General features: G+C 38.9%; 1 protein-coding gene across 1 annotated transcript in view; it reads right to left on the bottom strand.

Annotated features, from left to right (window-relative positions):
- The window catches only part of Fndc3a (fibronectin type III domain containing 3A), a 161,809-nt gene that overhangs the window by 92,823 nt on the left and 45,481 nt on the right, over positions 1-23,505 (bottom strand). The window contains 1 exon segment of the mRNA XM_032918062.1: positions 17,669-17,744. Within this exon segment, the coding sequence (XP_032773953.1) occupies positions 17,669-17,744 (76 nt within the window).

Below are 23,505 nucleotides of genomic sequence, written 5' to 3'. Positions count from 1 at the left end.
GCCATGGGTCTCTCCATGTGTACTCTTTGTATGATGGTTTATTCCCTAGGAGCTCTGTTTGGTTGGTATTGTTGTTCTATGGGGTTGAAAACCCCTTCAGCTCCTTCAATCCTTTCTCTAGCACCTCCAATGGAGACCCTGTTCTCAGTTCAATGGTTGGCTGTGAGCATCCACCTCTGTATTTGTCAGGCCCTAGCAGAGCCTCCCAGGAGACAGCTATATCAGGTTCCTGTCAGTGATAATTCTTGGCATCAGCAATATTGTCTGGGTTTGGTGGCTGTGTGTATATGGGCTGGATCCCCAGGTGGGGCAGGCTCTGGATGGCCTTTCTTTCAGTCTCTTCTCCAAATGTGTCTCTGTATTTCCTCCTATGAATATTTTTGTTCCCCCTTTTAAGAAGTACTGAAGCAACTCACTTTGGTCATCCTTCTTGAGCTTCATGTGATTTGTGAATTGTATCTTGGATAATTCGAGCTTTTGGGCTAATATCCACTTATCAGTGAGTGCATACTATGTGTGTTTTTTTGTGATTGGGTTACTTCACTCAAGATGATATTTTCTACTTCCATCGATTTGCCTATGAATTTCATGAAGTCGCTGTTTTTGATAGCTGAGTAGAACTTCATAGTGTAAATGTACCACATTTTCTGTATCCATTCCTCTGTTGAGGGGGCATTGGGGTTCTTTCCAGCTTCTGGCTATTATAAATAAGGCTGCTATGAACATAGTAGAACATGTGTCCTTGTTATATGCTGGAGCATCTTTTGTGTATATGTCAGAGAGTGGAATAGCTGGGTCCTCAGGTAGTGCTATATTCAATTTTCTGAGGAACCTCCAGACTGATTTCCAGAGTGGTTGTACCAGCTTGCAATCCCAAACCCACTGACAATGGAGGAGTGTTCCTCTTTCTCCACATCCTCACCAGCATCTGCTGTCACCTGAGTTTTTGATCTTAGTCATTCTGACTGGTGTGAGGTGGAATCTCAGGGTTGTTACGATTTGTATTTCCCTGATGACTAAGGATGTTGAACATTTCTTTAGGTACTTCTCATCCATTCAATATTCCTCAGTTGAGAATTCTTTGTTTAGCATAATCATTCTAATTTCAGTTAAACCAAGATTCTAAATAAAGATTTTAATCTTCCATTTTTTTGAGGGAAAAAGTGGAGGCCAGGACTCACCCTATGACATTCTTCTAGGAAGTGCATCATGCCCTAGAGACCCTGGTCTGATGAGATCCTCCTGGAGTCCACAGCTCCCCTCCTGCTTTCTCAGTCACAACACTATTTCATGCAATTCCTTCATGTTCTTTTTATTACAGGACTATCAACCTAATGGGGGCATGAAGATGAATTCTATGCTGTTTACCAATCTATTAAGTAGTGACCACACAAACTTAGCAATAATTTATTTCAATTAAGTGGATTTTAAAAAACAATCTCTAGGTCATGTTTCAAGACTTACTAATTTATTCAATTCAGTATTTCCTGTAATCTACAACAATTATACAATGTAATCAGTATTTAGGTCCCTAGAAGAATGAATATTTCAAGTATGTTCTCTTTAACACCATGGCTGAATTTAAATGCTATTTTCTAAATGTTTTCAGTTGGAAAAGAGGCTTCTTCTCCTGTAGTTAAAGAGAAAGGCACCTTCTAAGTATATCTCATGCACAGACTGTATTAATGGAGGAGGAAGTGAAGTACTCATGTGTAAGAGGTGCTCATCCCACTTCCTGACTGTGGATGCCATGTGACCAGCTGCCTCCAGCTTCTGCTGCTGAACTTTGCTGCCATGCTGGCCTGAAAAGCTGTTGCTCTCAGAGGACTTTATCACAACAGGGAAGACTCTCTCTCAAATCACAGCTCAACAACAGTTGCCTTCTATGATATATTTCCTATTGAAATATTTCTTATAAACCATTAAAAACTGTGTATAGTTCCTAAAGTATCTTTTTTTCTAAAGAGCTGCAACCAGCTACTATAATTCCAAAATCCTAGCCACTGATTCATCATTGAATCCCAACGTGACTTAAGTTATATAAACTCCAGCCAATCAACGAGGGTACTTAGGAAAGAGGGTGAGTGTCTTACATGTTTGTCTATCTCTTCTCCTGCCCTTTTCCATTCTGTGTGGGATAAGGTAGTGTGCAACCTTGGACCATGTATGTAGACTGAGTCCTACGTATGACATGAAGCAGAGGCTCTACTAACTCCTGCCTATCTCTAGGCCAATCTTTATGAGATGGAAAAAAGTTCATACCATTCGTCTTGGTTTTCTTTTAGGATGTCACAATGACCACAAACTTTTCTTCTACAAAGACTTATTAATTAGCTCACGGTTGTAAAATTCAGAATTTGGCCTAGTGTGACTGGTTTCTCTGGCTAAGGTCCCACAAGATGAAAACCAAGGACTCTTCTAAACTCCCCTGACATGGAAGCACTCAGTCTTAGAATTATAAGCACAAGGGTACCACATCCTTCTGGCTACCATCTGAAGCCACAGCTCCTCAAGCACAATCAAAGTCTGTTTCCAGTCCACACTTCTGTCCTCTTGGACTTGTAGTGTGCCTTGCTGTGCTTCTGATATTCTTCTCCCGGAAGAGGCCTGTTCCTTTTAAAAGCTCACATGACCAGGTAAGATTCGTCCTGATCTCTCAAAAGTCAACTGTATACAAAGAATAACCCAACCAAAGAAATAAAAATCATCAAAATAAGTTTGAAAAATTATATACAATTTACAAAAGGGACAATGACTTTGGGCTATCTTTGAATTCTATAACATTACTCCAGGTCTCTGCTACTTTAAAAGATTTTTTTAAATGAAATTAGATTATATATATATATATATATACACATACATATATATTATAAAATATATATATATACATTATATATATAATTTGTATTTTAACAATTGCAACTGTTCAGTAGTAAATACAGTTACATGCTATGTAAACAACACCTCCAGTCATCTTTGGAACTAAACTATGAAGTCACTGAGGAAGCATCCCCTATTCTCCTTTCCCCAGGCCCTGACAACCACCCCTGCACACATGTCTCTATGACTATATCTATCACCAGTAAGTGGAATTATTTGGCATTTACTTGCCCTTTCGTGACTGGCTTATTTAACTTAACTGCTATGTCCCATTGAATCTGAATGTTAATACACATCAGAAAGACTAAGGATTTCCAATGGGAGAAAACACATGAAAAATATAAATACTATTAACATTATCCACTAAAAGTAACTGATTCAGGTTGTCTAGATTTTGCTTTTAAACATTACTTGTAATGTTACCCTAATTCAGTTGTATACAATATAGTTTCTTTTGAAATGTAACAATCAAATAACTTTCCAGGAGAATGTGGACATTTCAGAATGTACTTAGAGTGAGTCACAGCCAGTAGAAAAGGGTGGCGGGGCTGCATTTGTAAATGGATCATCCCCTTGATTCACTTCATATACAGGACTAAGTTTCTGAGTCAAACTAGTATTCTGGGTCACTCTAATAGTACTGATGTTTTCCTCAATAAGGGAAATTATAACAGGTAAATGTTTTAATAGAATTAGGTGACTTCCAATGGCGAAGAAATAGCTATCTGTACTGGCTGGTTTTATGTGTCAACTTGACACAAGCTATCACAAGGAAGGAAGCCTCTGCATCAGTTCCTGCCTCCAGGTTCCTGCCCTTTGTGAGTTCCAGTCCTGACTTCCTCTGGTGAAGAACAGCAATGTGGAAGTGTAAGCTGAATAAACCCTTTCCTTTCCAACTTGCTTCTTGGTCATGATGTTTGTGCAGGAATAGAAACCCTGATTAGCATGCTATATTTTAGGGCATTTCCCAGGATAGTTAAGATTTTCTAAGCAATTCATAAAGAATAAAACTCCAGAGTTTACTTTGGCTAATGAAGTTATTAATGCCTACCTATGTGGGAATGAAAATCTACAACATATTGTTTTAACCTGAGTTACTTATTAGAATAGAACTTAGACCTTTTAGCAAAAGTAAGACTTGTTGTAATGCAGTTCCTGGACCAGATCCTATAAAAAGTGTAAACTGGATGTTGTAACCCTAAGCCCAGCACTCCAGAGCCTGAAGCAGGACTGCTACAAGTTCTATGCCAGCATGGGCTACACTGTGAGGTCCTATCACAGGCTGACAGATAGATAAGACAGAAAGACAGAAAGGCTATGTGCTATCACCAAGAACATACAGAAGGAAAAAACAGCTCTTGGTTTGGAAAAAATGGCTTCTCTGTAAAACTTGTTGTCATGGGAGAAGATTCAGAATCTGCTACTGGAATGAGGAAGGTGTGAATAGAAAAGTACTGATAATAGCAACAGTAAAGGGAGGAAAACAGAAACAGGAAGGCTGCTGACAATGGCCATGGAAACAGCAGTAATGCTGACTTCTTGGGTGGAGCAAGTAACCCTTCACAGGAGAAAAGAAGGACATCCTAGCAACAATGCTATTAGGTAACTGCTGGTTCAGTCTCTGGGTACTGAAAGTTATGGGGTTTAATGCCATTTAACTGGTGATAAGAGTCTCAGGACTCTGATCAGGATGTCAAAGCAGAGGATGGTGGTGAAAGCCAGCCTGGGCTACACAGCAAGACACTGTTGCAAAAGCACAGCACAGCACAGCACAGCACAGCACAGCACAGCACAGCACAGCACAGCACAGCACAGCACAGCACAGCACAGCACAGCACAGCACAGCACAGCACACAGCACAGCACAGCACAGCACAGCACAATGATCTGGATGTAAACTGGGCTCTCAGCTTCCCTAAGTAAGGCAGAGTTGGAGAACTCAAAGAAGATACTCTTCAACAAACCTGAATCCACCTCAATACTTATTTACACATGTAGGTCAATCTGCAAGAAAATAGCAATTTTAAATATCTACATTCAGATAATATCTACAGCTCACCATTTACACACTTAACTGAACACTTCCATATACCATCTGAACTGGTACTTATGAAGATGACAAGGCTCCAAAATATTCACACACACACACACACACACACACGAAAATCAATCTTAAAAATGTCTTCACAGTTTTGTTTAATATATCAATAGATCTTGAGGACAGGAGTATTTTTAAATCAGATGAAGAGATAATTCCTATTTTTAAGCAAAATAGAAGATAGCATTTCTTGGACCCTTGAGGTAAGCTTTCACATGCCAGATGAGGTTGATTTTGTTGTTTATGTCTCTATAAGATCCAGACACTTTAGTGGAAGTGTCTCTCCTACACATTCATTAATGAGTGATGGGTACTGGTAAGCTATCTAACTCAGTCTGATTATGCACTTACCACCTCAATTACTCTGAAATGTGCCTCTGCACAGGTATACTGTTAAATTTAATATTCTTGTTCAAAGTACACATTCCCACAGCTAACTAAAGAGGTCTCAGTCTGATTAAGAGTTTATTCTGAAATCAAGGAATCTTTAAGATGAACACTAGAAGTCATCTAATCAAATTCCCTTTCTTTGCAAGAATTGCTTTTATAGTACCATCCAAGTAGAATAGGAAAACACACACACACACACACACACACACACACACACACACACACACACACACACACACACACACACGCGTGTGAGGATCTTGGGTTAATGAATGACTCCATTTATATGCAGCCAGAACAGTTGGACATTCTTCCTTGAGTGAAAATCTACCTCCTCACATCCTCCTGGTCTCTCATAGTATAGAAAAAACATACTCAAAGTCAAGTTCTCCTTTCTAGGTTTCAAAGGCCTCAATATTCTAATAAAAATGATTTCTAGAGAGGGCAAAGATTAAAACAGACACAGAAGGAACACCCATTCAGAGCCTGCCCCACATGTGGCCCATACATATACAGCCATCCAATTAGACAAGATGGATGAAGCAAAGAAGTGCAGAAGTGTAGATCGCTCCTGAGAGACACAGCCAGAATACAGCAAATACAGAGGCGAATGCCAGCAGCAAACCACTGAACTGAGAATAGGACCCCCGTTGAAGGAATCAGAGAAAGAACTGGAAGAGCTTGAAGGGGCTCGAGACCCCATATGTACAACAATGCCAAGCAACCAGAGCTTCCAGGGACTAAGCCACTACCTAAAGACTATACATGGACTGACCCTGGACTCTGACCTCATAGGTAGCAATGAATATCCTAGTAAGAGCACCAGTGGAAGGGGAAGCCCTGGGTCCTGCTAAGACTGAACCCCAGTGAACTAGACTGTTGGGGGAGGCGGCAATGGGGGGGAGGATGGAGAGGGAGCACCTATAAAGAAGGGAGGGGGAGGGGATGTTTGCCCAGAAACCGGAAAAGGAATAACACTGGAAATGTATACAAGAAATACTCAAGTTAATAATAATAATAAAAAAATGATTTCACATTTATATGTTCTCCAGTTTTAATTTTTTGGGACAATCCAAATGTGTTAATATTGCTTTCAAATATGTTAACATGGTACCATGTAAACTGCATAGACCATCATCTACCCTGAATTTACATTTCTATTTCCGTTCTCTAAGACTTCATTTTCTTTTGAAAATAAGATTCGATAAGATGACTCATTTAGTTCTAGTCCCACTAAAACAAGCAGTTTCTATTTATAAAGTTTAGTCTTCCTCTCTTGTACCAGAGTAGACACTGTACTATGTTGCCATTGTCTCTCAAGCTCATCTGTGTGTCTGACTCATCGTTGTGTGATGCAGTGTCCCTCCTATATATATTGATAACCTAGTAGGAAATGGTCAACAGTTACCCAAGTGTGGCTGCAAACGTGCTACCTGCACTAAAGTAAACATGTATTGAGTTTTTGTTTGTTAAATAGAGAAGAGTTAAGATACAACATTATGGCAATATAGCATTAAGAAGAAATCTCCGTAGTCAGAACACTTTGCTGTGTGCCTTTAAAAAGTTAAGTTAATCCCACTCAGCTTTCACTGCTGAACTTAAGAAAGCTCTTGCATGTGCACAGTCTAAACCCTCTTGGCCATCTTCAATCCTTCAGTCCATGACAACAACTCTCCCACACAAATGGTTTCCCATTCTTTGAGCTCTGGTTCACTACCCTCCTTAGTGTTAATGGTGCTTTCATCAAACTCAGGGCTTCTTTTCCCCCTTGTTTGAGAATTTCATACAAAATATAATGAATTTTGGTCAAATCTGGCCCCCACTCCCTCTTCTCCATTCCTATTATCTGTCTCATCACTTTTCCCTCTCAAGTACATGTTCTGTTTTTTAAATATAGTGGATCCACTTTCTGTTACCAATGTATGTGCAGATATAGGAATACACATCAGAATATGAACACTATCTCAGGGAGTGCACAGACAGGGCAATGATTCTCCCTCTTCTTCTCCCTCTCCCAGAGACCATTCACTAACAACAGCTCCTCAGCTCTAGTCAGGACTTTATGAGTCCCTTCTCCACTCATGCTAAGATTATAGCTGGCTTGATCAAGTGCTATGTCTTATACATTCAATCATAGAGGCTGTGAGTTTATATATACAATGACCCTTCCAGGTCTGGAGAACACTGTTTATAGCAATATTCTACTATCTCTAGCTCTTAAACTCTCTCCTTGACAATGTTTCTTGAGAGCTACACTAATACATGGGTATTGGGTATAAGGATACACATTTATGGAACAGTTTATATTATGTCCACTTAGTAAAATAATAGCGGATTCTCCCACAGGGCCTATCAACTACCTAACCACGGGTACTTGGCCTAGTTAGTGGTATCAGGCATCCAGTCCATCTTTTTAGAGCAGTCTTCAAGCCCAATCAGGAAGAGGCTGGTTACTCTGACAACAGGCATGCTAGTCTGCATCGATAGTCTTACCCTGGCTTGCAGAATTCATAGCTATTCAAGAGAATTGATTACTTCTCTCTCCCAAATGCCTAACATCCTCTTGCACTATGAAAGCTAGTCAATAGAGATGAAGCTTCCAAGTCAGTATCAGCTTCATTCATTTCTCTATGTCCTATGACTTAAGTATACAGTGTCTTCAGCCAGCATTACTCTGACACCAAAATCAGGTAAAAACAAAATGTAGACCAATTTCCCTGATGAATATAGATGCAAAAATTCTCATTAAAAATGCCTGCAAACTGGATGTGTTCTTATACATTACATGATCATAAATTATAATTAGAAACTAAAGCCCTAGATATTGGATATCTACCTATAGGATAGAGACTATAGGATATTAATGTGTGCATTGCTAGGTTTTAATATCGCTTTGGTCCAGTATTTCCTCAGGATCTCCCTATGCCTCCTTTTGGGAAGAGGAATGTATACTTTGCCACAGTATAGCATAAGTATGTAATGATGGTATTGTTTACTTGTTAGTCTTTTTTTCCTTCAAATTTTATGGTCACATTTAACAGATGTCACAACTAACAGATTACCTTAAGTCTCAGAGGAGATTCTAGACTTGGACTTTTGAACATTATCTGGACTGTCAAAAGAATATGACAGCTTTTGAAGTTGGACCCAGTGTAATTTGTATCATATAATGGCTATGGGCCTATTGAGGCTCATGTGTATTCAGAATTAATATTGTGAAAGTGGCTACATCACCAAAAGCAATACACAAATTCAATGAAGTTACTATGAGAATTTCAATGACATTCTGGGTCACTGGGCAGGGAGTGCAAACCTAGGCCTTGTGACCTGGGTTAAATTCCTGGAAACCCTTAAAGGCAAAAGAAGAGAAGTGACTCTACAACATTCTTGTATATTATATGCTGTGGTACATACGTGTGCATGCACACACACTCAAGAAATAAAAATATTTTTAATTCCAATGACATTTTTCAGAGTATTAGAGAATTGATGTGGAAACACAAAAACTCTAAATACCTAAAGCAATCCTTGGCAGAGAAAGATCAATAATAGAGATACCTCAGTCCCCAATCTTAAATCTTATTACAGAGCCACAGTAACAAGAATTTGATGAAACAGACATGTAGACCAAGAGACTAGATTAGAGGACCAGATAAAAACCCATACAGTTACAGCTACCTAATTCTGAACAAAAGCTGTCAAAAATATAAATTGGAGAAAAGACAGCTTCTTTAATAAATGATTCTGGGAAAATTGAATTTTCTCACACACAAGAATGAAAGTAGATCCATCTTTTAACTTATATAAAAACTAATTCATGATGGATCAAAGAGAAGTTCTGCTCTTTCAGAGAATCCAGAACCAGCTCCCAGCACCAACATAAGTGGCTCACAAAAACCTGTACTTCCAGCTCCAGAGGATCCAATATCATTTTCGGGTGTTCTCAAGCACATGGCATATGCACACACAGATACACATATCCATAAATAAAACTTTTAATCAAACTGCTAGAAGAAAATAGGTAAAACATATTTATTTATAGATAGAAATTTTCTTTTTAATAAAAGATTCTGTGCTGGCTAGGTTTATGACAACTTGACACAAGTTAGAGTCAACAACTTGACATAAGCTAGGGTGGGGTAGCTGGAAAAACAGAAACAAACAAACAAACAAAAAAAACCTCCATAAGATCAGGCTGTAGGAAGGTCTGTGGGGCATTTTCTTAATTAGTGACTGGCTGGGGAGGCCCAGCCCGTTGTGAACTGGGACAATACCTAGACTCTTTCATCCTGGGTTCTGTAAGTAAGCAGACTGAACAAGTCATGGGGAGAAGCCAGAAAGCAGCATCCTCCATGGCCTCTGCATCACCTCCTGCCTCAAGGTTCCTGCCCTGTTGACTTCCTGTGCTGACTTCCTTCAATGATGAGCAGTGCTGTGGAAGTGTAAGCCAAGTAAACCCTTTCCTCCTTAACTAGCTCTTTGGTCATGGTGTTTACTCTCAGCAATAGTAACCCTGACTATAAAACAGACTTCAATAGGAAAAGAAATACTTGCAGCAATTGACAATGGGCCTACATGAAGTTAAAAAGAATGGGAGAAAAAATATGCGAAGAATGTATCTGACAAAGATGAATTAAAAACTTCTAAAGAGGAACCACACAACCAAACAACAAAAAACCAAAACAACATAAAATGCAATCAATAAAGGATCTGATGAACTAAACAGACAGTTCTCAAAGGAAGAAATAAGACTTGGTAAGTATTTGAAAGTGTTCAATATCATCAGCCATCAGGAGAACCCTAATAAAAACTTATATAGGACTTTATCAACCACAGGGAGACAGCTATCAAGGAAATAGTTAGGGGAACTGATGATGGGTGTGCAGAAAGAGGAGCACATACACATTACTGGAGGGAAGGTAAGCAGGCACAGCCACTGCATCAGTGAGGACCGAGGAGACCTGAGGAATGGGGAGGCAACTCTGCAGGTAAAGGTACTGCAATGCTTGGTAACATGACACTTCCTGACAGAACCCACATGGAGGGAAGAGAGCCAACTCTGTCAAATTATCCCCTGACACACACACACACACACGCACACACACACACACACACACACACACACTCACACACACACCCCAAAATAAACAATTTTTTTTCACTAAACTTAGGAAATACTATATGATCAAACACTACCATTCCTGAGCATATACTCAAAAGATTCTAAGTCATCACACCAAAGAGATAACTACATGTCCACGTTTATCACCTTCTGTTTCTAACAGCTAAGATAGAAATCAGTTCATACATTCATCAAAGGGTTATTAGAAAAAGAAAATTTGGTAATATAGACAATCGAATGCTATACACCGGTAAGGAGGAACGAAATGGCACTACCAGGAAAGACATACAGAGCCGGGAAGAAACATTAAGCAAAATAAGTCAGATTCACAAAAACAAATGTAATTTTCATATGCAGAATCTACACTTCTGTGTGTAACATATGAAAGAAGAAAGAGATCATGACAGGGAAGAGGCCTGAAGGTCCAAGAGGGTAACAAAATAGATACAACACGAAAGCAGAATGAGGAACTTTTTGACAAGAGGAATTGAGAAGTTCACAGTAAAAGGAAATGAAAGGACTAGAAAGATGGCTCAGAGGTTAAGAGCACTGGCTACTGTTGCAGAGGACCCATGCTCAACTCCTGGTGCTCCCACGGTAGCTCACATCTATAACTATAGTTTTAGAGGATCTGATGCCCTTTTCTGGCCTCTAAGGGTACAAGGCAAACAAAGCATTCATATAACCTACAAATAACTAATGTTTAAAAGAATAAAGTATAATATATAAGACATATATAAGATGTATACATGTGTGTAAACTGAAATACATGATATGCTTTCTAAAAAAGTTTACCACTTAAACTCTATGAACTATGCCTCTTCATGTTGTCAGTAAGCCTAATTTAGAAACCTTGCCTAATTCCATAAAAATAAGAAAGGCAGTCACTAGCATATGCTACAAAGATCTAATAATATTTAACCTATGAATCTACTCATTTAATGTTTACATGCCTATGTATGAGTTACCCAACAAACATGACCCAGTCCCCAGTGTTTCTCACTAGGAAAACAATGTGTTGACCTGCTTATCAAAGCACTTTATTACTAAAACAGATAAACATTAACTTGTTATTGTTGCTGTTATTATATTATTATCATCATCATCATCATCATCATTATATGTTTCAAAATCTCTCAATGTACAATTGAGACAGATTCAAGATAGTATTTTCATTTCAAAAGTAACGATGTCACCACCTGAGGACCAGCTATACCTCCCCTGGACATATACCCAAATGATGCTCTAACATACAACAAAGACACATGCTCCACTATGTTCATAGCAGTCTTATTTATAATAGCCAGAAGCTAGAAAAAACCCAGATGCCCTTCAGCAGAGTAATGGATACAGAAAATATGGTAAATTTACACAATGGAGTACTACTCAGCTATTAAAAACAATGACTTCATGAAATTCATAGGCAAATGGATAGAACTGGAAAATATCATCCTGAGTGAGGTAACCTAATCACAGAAAAACACACATGGTATGCACTCATTGATAAGTGGATATTAGCCCAAATGCTTGAATTGCCCTAGATGCACAGAACACATGAAACTCAAGAAGGATGACGAAAATGCGAATGCTTCACTCCTTCTTTAAAAGGGGAACAAGAATACCCTTGGGAGGGAATAGAGAGGCAAAGTTTAGAACAGAGGCTGAAGGAATGGCCATTCAGAACCTGCCCCACATGTGGCCCATACATATACAGCCACCAAACTAGATAAGATGGATGAAGCAAAGAAGTGCAGGCCGACAGGAACCAGATGTAGATCTCTCCTGAGAGACACAGCCAGAATACAGCAAATACAGAGGCGAATGCCAGCAGCAAACCACTGAACTGAGAACAGGACCCCTGTTGAAGGAATCAGAGAAAGGACTGAAAGAGCTGAAGGGGCTCGAGACCTCATATGAACAACAATGCCAACCAATCAGAGCTTCCAGGGACTAAGCCACTACCCAAAGACTATACATGGACTGACCCTGGGCTCCAACTGCATAGGTAGCAATAAATAGCCTAGGAAGAGCACCAGTGAAAGGGGAAGCCCTTGGTCCTGCCAAGGCTGGATCCCCAGTGAACAGGATTCTTGGTGGGAGGGCAGTAGTGGAGGGGGAGGATTAGGAGAGCAACATCCATATAGAATGCGAGGGGGAGGGGTTAGGGGTATGTTGGCATGGAAACTAGGAAGGGGAATGACATTTGAAATGTAAATAAGAAATACCCAATTTAATACAGATGGGGAAAAAAAATAACGATGTATTTGGGCTGAAACTATTGAGTATCACTTAATGATGGTCTAAGCTAAGGTAGTACAGGTCCCATCAGGGTGTATAAATAAAGCCAATCAATAAGCAGGAGGACAAACTGGAGACCAGTCACAAGAGATTGACTTTTCCATACACCAGAACGAAATAACTCAATGATCGAAAGGATTGCAGTACCAGGAAACCCAGGAGAGTACTCAGCTCATAGTCAACTGGGCTTAGTGGAACACACCTATAATCCCAGCACTGCTGGCCCAGGCAGGTCAGGCAAATGGTTTTCAGCTTTCCAGACTATTAACTCTCCTCAAGAATTCTTCCATATCCTCACAATAAAGTTCAAGTTGTTGGAATGCTATATGGGCCATTTCAAGAACTGTCAGCATCTCAGCTCCATCTCCAGTTGTATTCCCCTTTATACACCTTTTTTTTTTTTTTTTTAGCAATTCTCATCTCCGTTATTCAAATAATTCAAGTCAGTCCTTCCTTCTGCTGTTTTTGAATACTGTTTACTCTGTCTAAAACACCTTGAGGCTTTTTAGCATCTTGCCAATTGCTCTTTTCCTTAAACACAGCTCATGTGGAGCTTTCTCATAACTACTGTTACAGGACCCTCACTATATGTTCTTATAACACCACATGCACTAAATGTGACCACTGTACTGACAGAACTGTTCAGTTTTTCTTTCCGTAACTAATACACTGGGTATTTGTTGTTGTTGCTGGTCTTGGTTTTTTGTTTTTCAGTCTGAGGTCCAACTCGGCCTTGTTGGGCAAATGCTCTACCACCGAGCTACATCCCTAGCACTACTACACTATGGTCTTAAAGGATAAGAACTGTGACTTGATTCCCCCGTTCCCAGGAACTAGCACAGTATACTCAGACTTAATGAACTCACAAGGAAAACACGATTAGTAGTTTGCTTTTCTACAAAGTGTGCTGTGGTAGAAGGGTACAGATTAAGCTCTCTCCATAACTAAGTGGACCTCACTAATTATGAGAGTCCAATCGTAGGTGGCAGCGGTTTATACCTGTCTAAAGTTTTAATCTAGTTTCGTTTCTATGAATTCTTGGTAGGTAATCAACTTCCTAAGGGAGATTTGCAAACATACATTTATCGTAGGCCTACCTCAATCTTTATATGATCCTATCTCTTACGAGATAATAAAAGCTGTAAGGAATCTGTCTTTCCTCACAGCTTCACTGCCCTGATTTTCCTCCCCTGAGGCATTCTCTTGGTGGCTGCGTCGTTCCTGTTGCTGTGCTTCCTTCTCTCTACAGCTCAAATCCAAAAGGGGTCTTACCAAATGACCTGACGGTGGAGGAGAGCGGAAGAGAGTGAGCAACCATTAACTTTTTTCCCTATAGGCCTCTCTCCAAACCAGTTTTCACTCACTACTACTCTTTCACACACAGACCTGATGTCTTAGTTATGGGTTCTGTTGCTGTGAGGAAATGCCATGACCAAAAGCAAACGGGAAGAATGGGCTTATTTAGCTTAAGCTTCCACATCACTGTTCATCACTGAAGGAAGTCAGGGCAGGAACTCCCACAGGGCTGGAACCTGGAGTGGGGAGCTGATCTAGAAACAACAAAGGGGTGCTGCTAACTGGCTTGCTCTCCATGACTTCTTCAACCTGCTTTCTTACAGAACCCAAGACCACCAGCCAAGGGATGGCACCACTCTATATGCTGGGCCTTCCCCCATCAATCCCTAATTAGAAAAATGCCCTACAGCCTGATCTTATGAAAGAATTTTCTCAATTGAAGGTCCTTCCTTGCAGAACACTCTAGTTTGTGTCAAATTGACATAAAACTAGACAGCACATCTGATAATTCTGGACAGATGAAAACATAAGAGAGCCTTTTACTGTCTAATTCTCTTTATTCATTTCCCCTCATTAAAAAATTCTACCCACTAATTTAAAAACAAAGTTTCCTATCACCATCATCACCATCATCATCATAGTATAGACTATTACCCAGTGAAGCACAGAAATGTGTCCTTGTACAGAATGCTCATAGAGGAGTCAGCCCCTTTAAAGTCTAAGACAGTCTGTACAGTACACAACTCCTTATGTCCTACAGGAGGCTGTTGCTGCCAGAGATTAAAATCAAATGGAAGGAATTAGGAAGAGATAACTTACAGGTTGCAGCCACAAACTAACTCTTGAGATGTAAGCTGTTTATCACTCTGTGATCTAGCTGTCCTTATGTTTTAAAATAGAGTATAACAGTCTGTTCCCTCATCTGCTAGTGGATTGGGGTGAAACCAATATTATGTTAATTAAAGTGCTTCTTTGATTAGTATGTATGAATAATTTGAAAGGCATACAAGTAAGCTATGTGATCAGAAATTTATATTCTATGTGATTCATAGTGAAAACAAAAAGTTGTACTTGAAGAAAAGTTAGTAAAGATGGCGAAGCTTTTTTAATGTATATACTGCTTACACATTCTCTTGTCTAGATCCTTTCAGGAGTATAACTTATTTGTATATTACCTCAACTACGGCACAGATATTTTAGATTAACTTAGTGATATTTCTAACACATGTAAGGTTCCAAGTTTGACTTGTGACCGCTGGCTAAGGTATTTTAAAAGATTCATCATTAGAGCCAGGCTATGTAGAGTGATTAGAAAGGGGCACTGAAAACTGGTTAGCCTGTGGCAGTCACAGCCAATGCTAATCAGAGGGCGTGCATAAGTCCTTCACCCTCAAAAGTATTACAGTCTAGCTTTTAACAAGACAGGTAATGAATCACCTCCACGGAGTCTTTAATTTAAAGCCATGATTATTAGGTAGAAGTCCACGAACCAAAAGGGATACAAAGAATTGTAAAAAATACAAATCCAAAGTGTTTAGGTATTAGTTGAAAGACAAAATAAGCACTTCAAACTAAACAGAAACAAATGGAATTTCATAACTGAAAGGAACGCTGCATGCAGGTACAGGACACAGATACCTGGGAAGTCAGTTTCTCAATAGTTGGTATCGAGAGTTGCAGAGTAGACCAGGCTCACCTTCTATTAGCAGTTACCCTGCAATACTCACCATCTCTACTTACTGAGTACCTCAAAGGTACCAGGTCTGGTTTAAATATAATGTGCGCTTATTAGTTAATAGGTGGCTTGGATGAAAATGGCCTCCATAGTCCCACAGGGAGCAACATTATTTGGCCTTGTTGGAGAAAATAGGTCACTGGGGTGGGCTTTGAGTTCTCAGAAGGTCAAGCCAGGCCTAGTAGCTCACTGTCTCTTCCTGTTGCCTTCAAATCCAGATATAGAACCCTCGGGTACCTCTCCAACATCATGTCTACCTGACAATATGCTTCCCACCTTGACAATAATGGACTAAACAACTAAACTACAATCCTGCCCCAATTAAGTGCTTTGCTTTATAAGAGCTGCCGTGGTCATGGTGTCTCTAACCAGCAATAAGACCCTAAGTAAGACAGTCATTCTTACCATGACCTATTACTGATGGGAACAAGAGCTGTACTGAGGGGTTGGGGATTTAGCTCAGCGGTAGAGCGCTGGCCTAGCGAGCACAAGGCCCTGGGTTCGGTCCCCAGCTCCGAGAAAAAAAAAAAAAAAAAGAACACTATTTTGGGCTGGAGAGATGGCTCAGTGGTTAAGGGCACTGACTGCTCTTCCAGAGGTCCTGAGTTCAAATCCCAGCAACCACATGGTGGCTCACAACCATCTATAATGGGATCTGGGGTCATCTTCTGGCCTGCAGGCACACATGCAGACAGAAAGCTGTATGATGTATATATAATAAATAAATAAATATTAAAAAAAAAAGAGCTGTACTGATACAAAATGCATTACCAAACTTAAATAACCTGTAGCACCTTATAGCAAGCTACTAAGAAACAGCTAATGTTTAACTCAGCTTCTCTAATTCCAAAGACACTTCTTGTTTGTCTGTTTGCTAACAGAAACTTACTAGCTCAATGATAAGAGTACTGGGTTGCTGGCAAGACTGGCTTGTTCTGATGGACATCTCTCTGGCTTTGTTGGCAATCTTTGGTAAGTGGATTTAAGCAAGTCAAAGACCTAGATCTTCATCATAGGGCATCCTAAGACATCCTAAGACAAGTTTCCCCTTTTAATGATACTAGACAATGGATAAAGGGGCCACCTTAACCTTTCTATAGCACTCACACTTTCATATAAAAACACAATTCTCCTAAGTGGAGGTTGTTTTGTTCCTCTTGGGGAATTTGGTGATATCTGGAGAGATTAATATTTGTCATCAATCATGGAGGGTAAGAAATAACGAGTGTGTAGAGGACATGGACTCTACTAAACCTGCAATTCATGAGATGGCTCCCAACAGATGAAAGCTATCCAGTCCAAAATGCTAAGGGGATGTCCAGTAAAGGAAGATTACAAAGAACATGGTAGAACATCTGAGCTGAGTTTAAAGCAGTGGTTAGAGCCACCTGGAGTGTGGTGACAAGGCTGAATCCTAGATAAGGAAACTCATGCTGACTGGACAAGACAAGTTTGCAGTTAACAAGCAGATGTTTTAAAAAGCCTGAGGAAGACAGCTACAGTGTACTTATATACATAAAATAAATAAATAAATCTTAAAAAAAAAGCCTGAGGGAACCACACTGGAGGGGAAATAAAAACATGATTAGAAAACAGAATAGACCTCTTGAGGACCGGAAGACCTGGCTAGAGTCGCTTACTATATTTGACTAAAGAAATGTAAACAATAAAATTTTATAGTTAGATCAATCAAGAAATGAGAAAGAGAACTAATTAAAGTTCTACTACAATGGTTAAATGACTGAAGTACTCAAGTTTGTGACTGTGACAAAGGGAGACAGAACAAGCATACCTGGAAAACTAAAAGGCGAATTTTCTCTTTTGTTACAAAATGTAGTTATTTCTCTTACCTGTAATGCACTGAAACTGTCCATCTTCTCTTCTTATTGTAAATGCTTCCCCTGGATTAACTTGTACCAGAATAACCTGGAAACAATGGAAAGAAGAATTAATCAAAAGTATAAAAGAACAAATCAGTATATAAAATATACAGCTTGTACATGAGCAAATGTGAGGTATAAACCTTAGAAAGTTGGAGCTACTACATTATGTTTATTTTATTATTCAATAGGCCATAATCAGGCTAGAAAGAAAGAAAACAGAAAAATAAGCTAATGGCAAATTTACTGAGCAATAACAATTTCACTAAGTAACAATGATGGAGCCAAACCCAACAACTGTGGATTACATATTATACTTTAACACAGCGCTTAAGGACTGATAAACTGATACACAGACTATACCTGAATTAAGGTCAAAAGCTCTATGTGAAAATGTGAATTTAATTCCATCATTTATAAGTAAACTATATACTAATTTTATGACATTTGAAACTTGATAAAACAAAAGACTGGAAAGATGAAATTGAGAGTCCTAAAATACAGTCAAGATTATGATTAAATTCTTCATCGCTTATCTGTGCAGAATTGATTTATCTCCTAAATTTTATGTAACACTGTGATATTCTAAAAGGACTTCCATGTTATGCTGCTCAAGTATTCCATCAAGAGACTACCTCTCTGTATCACCACCTCCTTAGCCCTCCCTTAGATGAGGAGTACTGGTAGTCCTCATTTTTCCATTAATGTATGTAGTCTCTTCCTCTCTAGTTAGCTTGATTTCCTTATGACAGAGACCTAGAAATCAAATTCTGGTGCCCTTTATTCTATTACCTCAAAGGGCTCTCCTATGTTACAGCCCCTCTCACAGTGTGTGAGAGCACTAAAAAATGTAGTTTTATAATCTTTGATGTCATAACAGATCTTAATTTGCATGTTTTTTTTTTTTAGTGCTGGGATTAAATCTGGGCTTTCACACATGCTGGACAAGCAACCCACCCCTGAGTAACATGACTTCAGTGAGAACTGCACTTCTCTGCTTATCATGCCTGTGTTTTATATTAACTCTTGTAAAAGGCCTGATCATGTCACCTTACTATTTATTTTCTGGGCTTTCAAGTGTTTCTAGAAATTTGCAAGTGTTCTACATATTTAGAATAATATCTTACTATATTCTTATGTTATACTGTCACCTTGATTTTGCCTTTTAGTTTACTAGAATTATTTTCCTATAATCAGTGTTGTCTTTTCCTTTATATTTCCTCTCTGTATCTGTTTTATGTATGTATGGGGTAAGTAAAATATAGGCTAGATTTTAAAAGCATTTAGTACCCAAAAACCCTAACAATAGAAAATACGTCATTAGCATCTTTTGTGGTTTTTTTGCATTACTCCAGTATTCTGGACATACTGTATAAAAATAGTACAATTACTTTTGCCTGTTTTAAATTTTTAGGGTGACTATTAAAGTTTTTACATGGTTTGCATTATAATTGCACTGGACAATCTATCCAGAGGATGTATAAATACTTGTTTCTGATCCAACATAACGAGCTGCTTCATGTTCCTACCATAATAGGCTGCATCGATCCAAAGTGTAACTGTCCAGAAGACATTTGTGTCATATTCTGGCGAAGAATCTGCCTTCATTGTCCCTGTGTCCTGAGAACTTAAGTGAGGCCAAATTAGAAAGTAATGAACTGAGTTATTTGGCACGAAAGTTTCAAGTCAGAAGAGCATCCAGACTGTTCTCTGCTCTTACCCACATCTACCACAAGAAAGAGCAAAAAGGTTTTGTGGAAATCCTAATTCTAAATGAGTGAACCTGGACTGAGAATGGCCCTGAAGGGGTTCCCTGTTCACAAATAGCACCCTAGGTATTTCCCAAGGATCCGCAAATAGAGGGCACTGCAGTTGTGGTCCAAGGGGAACAGGCTACATACAGCAGCATCCAGCAACAGAAATGACAGCAACGTCCGCAAGGTGCTGGTTTCCCATGTACACATGATGAAGGATTTTGACACAGTTTTGGAAAGCCACTAAGACCAGACAGTGTGGTAGGGCTACATTCTCTGTAAGGGGACCACGAGAGGCCACTGCATGAAGCTGGGATGAGGAAGTCTAAGTTACAACAAAGACCTGGATGTGCAAAGGCTCCCAGGACGTCACAGCATGCTGGCTATATGTGCTTCAGAGACCAGAGACAGATGGGTGGGTAAGGTGGTACCCATCCACAGCCTTTAGAATAAACTTCTACTATCATCAGAGCTTCAGGCGTCTAACTTGAGGTTACAGGTTAGTTTTTGGCTTACTGAGTTTCAGTCTTGCTTTGCCCTAATCCAGTGGTTCTCACTCGTAGGTTAGTACCCCATTGGAGTTTTTAAGGGCCCTTTCATCAGGGTCACCTAAGACTAGCCTGCATATCAGATATTGACGTTATAATTCATAACAGTAGTTAGTTAATGAAGTAGCAATGAAAGTAATTTTATGGTTGGGGTCATCACAACATGAACTGTATTAAAGGGTTGAAAATCAATGTTCTAATCTGTCCAAATTCTGCCCCCTTTCTTTCTTTTAAAACAAATATTTGCTCTACCCCATTGTATATTGGAAGTATGTAACTGAGAATCTTAGAAGCTCACTGCTAAGAGTTTGTTCAAGTGTTAGAAGAGACTTTTAACTTCTGAGGTTTTTGAGATTATTAAAGAATTTGGGGTCATTTAAAGATGGACTAAAAGTAAATTGCTTTATCAGATGAACATTATTAGACTTTAGGAACTAGAGGTGAAATATTATGCTATAAAGTGTCATATATTTGGTTGTCAAGTTGAAAGGATATAAACTTGCAGTTATCTGTGATCTGATCATCGACCTGGTAAGATTTAGAATCACAAGGGCATTCCCCTCTAGGTGCGTATACAACTGTTTTCAGGAAGGACTTACTGAGAGTGGGAGAACTGCCCTAGACGTAGGTGGAGCCATCCTCACCTTGCACAGGGGCACACTCTCTCCCTGGGAAAATGATGTGACAAGACATTTTGCACTTTTGCTATGGCTTACCCACCGTGACAAAATAAACCTTCCAATGACAGCCCAAATAAACCTTTTCTCCCTCAAACTGCCCTTGTTGGGTACTGTATCACACAAACAAAAACAATAGCAAGTACACTGGCATTTGCCAATGAACCAAAAGGGCAAGGGGGTCTAAACCTGCTTAAAATCTGTTTGTTTCCCACACTGTCTTAAACATTAGTTCACAGACACAAATGAACATTCTTGCTACTTTATTTTACTTTGTCTGGCTTTAAAATATCACATAGAACCAAGATTTGTCTCGGAGTGATGTTGTTTTAATAACTTGGATAAAAACAATAGAATATTTTATGATTTCTAAATAATTGGGCATTATCCTACTCATCTGAGGACGTCTGCAACTCAAAACCAAGATTTCTGTAAGAACAAAGAATGCTATCAGTGAGAGACTCATGAAATCACAAGACATAAATGAAACATCCTATCATTTTTCAAATTTAATATCTAATTAATAAAACTGTTATGCTTTATTATATAGACAGAAATACTTGCCATTTCTCCTACTACATATTATTTTTAATATGAGCCAGCTAGATCTTACTGTATTTATTCAACAAAAATTTACTAATTTCCAAAATTGAAGTTTATCTTATTCTAGTTTATCTAGGTAGATATAAAAATAGAAAACAACCAAACAAGTGGGATGAATCCTTAGAGGAGACTCTCCTTCTAAGGAAACACTGATAGCAAAAACAAAGTCAACTAAGTTAGCTCTGAAAAGCATTCTGAGCAAGCGTTGCTATAGTGGTGGTCTCAATGACCCACATCTTACATCCTGTGCAGTTCCCAGGGTCAAATCCAGGCTTGGCCATGCTATCACAAACACAGACACTGGGCTTTGAACCCACCAGAAGTTCCCTTTGGGTCCCATGGGAAACAAGTCCAAATAATCTTTCTAAAGACCAAGAAATAAAGAAAGAAAGCTTCTGACTACCCCACTGTTAGAATTATCATAGCATATTTTGCTCTGTACAGCTACTGGATTTCATTTTGTGCTATAAAAGATTTCCTATGATATGATTTAAAAAAAAATCCATGGTTTTTAGTGCCTCAATGGTTTCTTCTCTTTTAAAAAATATTTGAAATTCTGCCTTAAACAAGTAAATTAAACACTTGGATCTAATGTGAGAAAACATTAGCTAATTATCTAAACAACATGTCAAAACTATCCCTATAATCTCCCATAATGCCTTAAAATATAGTTCATTCTTAAGCAATAACTGTTCATTCTGAGCCAAATAGTACTGATTACCTATGATATACTGAGTATACTGTGGCATCTTGTAAAATATGAAGTTTCTATATTAAGTTATTTACTATAAAACTGACAAAAGAAACAAAACTAAGAAAATCAAATATATTTAAATCCTAATAATAAAAAAAGAGAAAGTTGCATTAAAAATTCTAACAAAAGGAGTAAGTAAAGTTTATTTCTTTATTTAAAAATCATTTATTAAAGAGCTACTTTGCAGAGGCAGAGACTAAGTAGTAAGGAGGGCTCAAGGGTAAGACATGGATCTCCCTGGGAAGGAAGAATAAAATAGATTTTTGTGGGTGCACTGGGAGCAGGCTGAGATGAAAAGAGGAGGGATGGGGGAAGGAGATATGGAGGGAGAGCGCACGGAGAGAGATGACTGAATGGCAGACATTTGGGTATCAAGGTGGAAACCTAGTACAGCAGAAACTCCCTGGAAGTTACTAGGGTGACCCTAGACAGGACATGAAAATGCCCTTGAGTCTTCTATCCCTAAATAATAACTGATAACGTACCTACACCATAGCTAACTAAGAACCTATGCACTCCCTTCTATGCCTGGAGATTGTCGAATAACTCAGTACTACAGGGTAGCAGTGATGTTACATGAGTCAGAAAACATCAGATGCTCAGAACAGTGACTGATATGCACTAAGCACACCCTAAGCATGTTCCCATGAGAAATGCAGGAGATCATCACTGTTTTTATCAGTATTTATCTGTTGCTTGAAGGACTTGCCTCTGGCAGAATGGACCATTTTACACATGAGAGCATGTAGCTGAGAACACAAAATTCTTCTGAACTGCTCCAGAATGCATGTTCTCCCCCTGTGTTTCTGGGTCTTAATTCCCTCTTTGTACAAGGAAACCAGCGGTATTGCTTTAAGCCTTACACCACTGATGTTATTCTTAACTACCTGATAAGAATAACAAAGAGCTCATTGGTCCTCTAGCTTTCCAGCTATCAATCTCCTCTATTCTTTTCAATCTAGTGCTCCAATAACCAATAGCCTCACTTTAATGTTCTAATCCATGCTTTATTTATATACTATTCTCTTGCACAAACATTTAAGATTTTATTTTTGCAAACACTTTTCTAAGTCAGGTGCTCTCAACTTTTATAACTGAAAAGTTGGCTTTTTCCAAGAAACCCAAGATTTCTATCAAGGCTCAGACATTCTAAGTCAGAATTAAATCATCCTTCCTCTGTAACACTTGACACTGTTTACACACTGCCATCCCTATTACAATACACTTCAGGAAACTTCACTGTTAATGTTTACAGTTAGACTAGAGTATGCAGTGACACACAGGAGCTAAATGAAGCACTTGCTAAATTAACAGCAGTCCAGGTTCACATGGCTCGTGTTTTCATTGGCTGCAACTCCAGTTGTACTAGAACTGCAAAGACTAAAAGAAATGCTCTTCACTTGTGGTGTCAGATATAAAGGTTTCCTACTTAATATGGCTACTGAACACTTGAAATAAATTAGAGAAAATA

The sequence above is a fragment of the Rattus rattus genome, chromosome 12 (assembly GCF_011064425.1).
Source record: "Rattus rattus isolate New Zealand chromosome 12, Rrattus_CSIRO_v1, whole genome shotgun sequence".
Classification (NCBI taxonomy): domain Eukaryota; kingdom Metazoa; phylum Chordata; class Mammalia; order Rodentia; family Muridae; genus Rattus; species Rattus rattus.
This window is presented reverse-complemented; position numbering and strand designations above follow the sequence as displayed.